We start from the raw sequence: 3,462 nt of genomic DNA on the forward strand, positions 1-3,462 counted from the left end.
AAAAAAACCCACAAATAACAGGCCTGGCAAATGGCTCACAGCACTTTGAGAGACAGAGGCAGGAGGATCGCTTCATGCCAAGGGTTCGAGACCAGCCTGGAAAACACAGCAAGACCCATGTCTCCACTAAAAATTTTAAAATTAGCTAGGCCTGTGTTGTGTACTCGTAGACCCAGCTACTTGGGAGGCTGAGGTAGAAGGATTGCTTGAACCCTGGAATTCAAGGTCACAGTGAGCAATGATTGAGTCACTGTACTCTAGTTTGGGTGACAGAGTGAGATCCTGTCTCTTTAAAACAACCAACCAAACAAAAAAAACCACTAGGACTATTATCAATATTCCAATATGAAGAGATTATGCCAGTCAGTCAAGTCAATACATTTTTAAATTTTTTTTTTAAATTTCTCTTCTCTTATCAAGTTGTGATGTGAAGCTCAATACATCTTTAATGAGCCCCTACACACCTGCTAGCCATAGTCCACAGTCCTAGGTATGTGAATGGAATTAAACAGACGATAAACTCACATATAAGAGGATTTTGGATTTTTATAAATGCTAAATAGAGAAATATGACAAAATAGGGAAGGAGGGAAGCACATCTGTTTTGGCTAGAATGAACAGAGAAGGCCTTTATGAGGAGACATTTGAGTGAAACCTGAATCAGCCATACCAAGTTCTAGAGGGAAAATATATCAATCAGAAGGCAGAGCAAATGCAATGATCCTGGGACTATAATGAATTTAATGTGTCCAAGAGACAGAAAAGGTCAGTGTGGGTATGATATGGTGAACCAGAGGGAACTAAAAAGGTGATAAAAGGGTCAGGAGAGTTAAGGGTTTCATAAGCGAGCAGCTACAGTGGCAGATCATATAATGTAAGCTGGAAAACAAGGACTTGAGGGAAGTCAAAAAAAAAAAAAAAAAAAGATAATGGTGGCAGGAATAATTGAGGAGAGGAAGAGAGAGAGCCAGGTATTAAGTGAATGAGACGGAGTACCTGGGAGGCTGGAAGACGACAAAAATGGGGAAGAGGAATGAATGTAAGTCTGATGACTTCTTCAAAGGGGTTAGGGTTTTTGAAGGAGAAGAAACAGATTCAAAGTAGCAAAAAGACCAAAAGAAACATCAGGGCACCTGGATTTAAATCCTAGCTTTTGAGCTGGGCACGGTGGCCTGTGCCTATTGTCCTACCTTCTTGGGAGGATCACTGGAGTCCAGGAGTATGGGCTATGTGGAAAAAAGTCTTAGCTTCAGTAATTATTAGCTGTGTGATTTTGCCAAATCACCTAATCTCTCATATCCTCAGGTACCTGAAGTGTAAAACAGGGTTAGCTTTACCTACTTCACAGGTTGTTTGGATGGTTAAAAAAAACTGTAGGTGGAAGGGAAAGCTAATTAGGCAAGTCTTCTAATGTCCGAAGTCTTCTGAATGCATATAACAAGCTACTTAAATCATTTTAGAAAATGCACCACATCAGTGTTGTTAATGCTAGTGAAACCCTTTCGTGGTACACCTTACACAGAAAACACAGATGGCACACAGAGTGGATGCAGGTGAAGTAGAAAACAGAGATCTGGAAAGATCGTGGTATCAAATAGTTCTGAGGACTGAATAGATGGGCAGTACTTGCCCCCTTAGCCAACACCCGAATGTATGCAGTGAAAATAACATAGTTTCCTCTTCATTTCAATTTAAATTAATGGAACAAAAAACTGGTTCAAACCCAGAGTTCCATCTAGCGACACAAGATGGAACTTAATCCTTTTGTCTTTGAAAATGACACGAGTAACTTCTCATTATCTGAGTCTGGTCAAGAGCAGTAAAATGGCTATCAACTCATAATACAGACATCTTCAAGAAAAGTTGAAGAAAACATAAACAGTAACTCACTTTCTTAATGGCGACGATTTGGTTGGTGTTCTTATCTCTGGCCTTGTAAACCGTGGCAAACTAGAAAGAAAAATAGGAATAATACAAATTTGTGGGAGTTTTTTGATGTTTGCCTTTTTGCGTTTTTACATTTTGGGAAGCAAAGAACCCAGGGTTCTTGAGCGGACTCGCAGTGGCTTGAAACGTCGTGGGGCAGTCCACGTCCTGCTTCAGCCTATTCTTCATAAAGGAGAGGGCCGCTCAGTTCACGTCCAGGATGTAAAGAAGAGGGGCAGCAGGTGCGTCCGGGAGAACAAGCAGCCAGGCTAGTCCTTTGGCCTCCACAAGAAAACCTGCAAAGGATGAGGCGGCGCGGTGCTCTCCGCTCCGGGCCCTCCCAAGCCCACCAGAGAGCCTCACCTGTCCCTCCCCGAGGAAGTCCAGCTTCTCATAACGCTTTGCCCGAGACTTCACGTCCAAAGCCATCCAGCGCCGCTAAGCCCGACTCCAGACAAAAACGGTGCGCTCCCCGGACAGCAGAAATTTAAAGCCACCTTAAAGTCTCCAACAGCCACTTCCGTTCACTGTGCGCCGACGCTCTAGTAGCCCCGCCCCATTTCCGGAATGGGCGTGGATGGTGGTCAATGGGGCCCGGGCGGAGCCAGCCATACGGAAGCTGCTGGAGTACCCAATCTGTCACGTGATGCCTGTTGGTGCCGGAAGTGGAGTCTTTTCAGTGGCTGCTGTGTCACTCTATTATCGTTTTAACTTGGATATTTTCTACACTAGCTGAGAGGGGTCAGCGTTCGGATATGGTGTTTTGAGTTCGGGATTTGGTAGGTGTGTATGAGTGTGAAAGGCTTGGCTTTGTACCTGATCTCGCTTTCTGGTTCTTGCACAAGAGCGTCCTGTCGCTACGGTTGCTATGGACACAAACCCCGCGGTCTCGGGTGCCAAGTTCTTAAGAGCTGGTCAAGAGCATTCTTAGTACAGTCCTTTTATGAAGAATCAGACCCAGGGAAACAAAATACAACTCAACTGAAACATGTGCTGTGGAAGAGGCTTCTGGCCCTCAGTTTTCTACTCTGTAAGATGGAAATAATAGACATCATAGGTGGGTGTGAGGATTAAATGGGTCATGCAGAAAGCTTAGACATAGTGAGTACTCAATTAAATATTAGCTGTGATCTGTACCCAACCTCTTGATTATCATAAATTTTCATAACAACAATTCCTTTATTCAACCAATATATAGTGAGTGCTTTCTATGTGCAAAGCACTGTTGTAGACTCTGAGGGAAGAAAACAAAAATCCCTGTTTTCCAATGAGAGGAGATAAAGCAAGTCAAATATATTATGTCTTTTTGTCTTTTTTTTTTTTTTGACAGAGTCTTACTGTGTTGCCTGGGCTAGAGTGCCATGGCGTCAGCCTGGCTCACAGCAACCTCAGACTCCTGGGCTCAAGCAATCTTTTTGCCTCAGCCTCCCAAGTAGCTAGGGGTACAGGTATGTGCCACCATGCCTGGCTAATTTTTTCTATAAAAATGTATTATGATACATAGCGATAAATGCCATAGAGATAGTAAAACAGGTA

At 43.4% G+C, this 3,462-nt stretch overlaps 1 protein-coding gene across 1 annotated transcript in view; it reads right to left on the reverse strand.

The window, feature by feature from the left end:
- Positions 1-2,497, reverse strand: part of CDK7 (cyclin-dependent kinase 7) — a 34,976-nt gene extending 32,479 nt beyond the window's left edge. Inside the window, exons 1-2 of the mRNA XM_012664498.1 lie at positions 2,290-2,497; positions 1,891-1,950 (exon numbers count right to left, since the gene is read on the reverse strand). Of these exons, the coding sequence (XP_012519952.1) occupies positions 1,891-1,950; positions 2,290-2,355 (126 nt within the window). The 5' untranslated portion in view covers positions 2,356-2,497. The remainder of the gene's footprint in view (positions 1-1,890; positions 1,951-2,289) is intronic.
- Positions 2,498-3,462: the final 965 nt, after the last annotated feature.

Source organism: Propithecus coquereli, unplaced genomic scaffold, assembly GCF_000956105.1.
Source record: "Propithecus coquereli isolate 6110/MARCELLA unplaced genomic scaffold, Pcoq_1.0 Scaffold9, whole genome shotgun sequence".
NCBI lineage: Eukaryota > Metazoa > Chordata > Mammalia > Primates > Indriidae > Propithecus > Propithecus coquereli.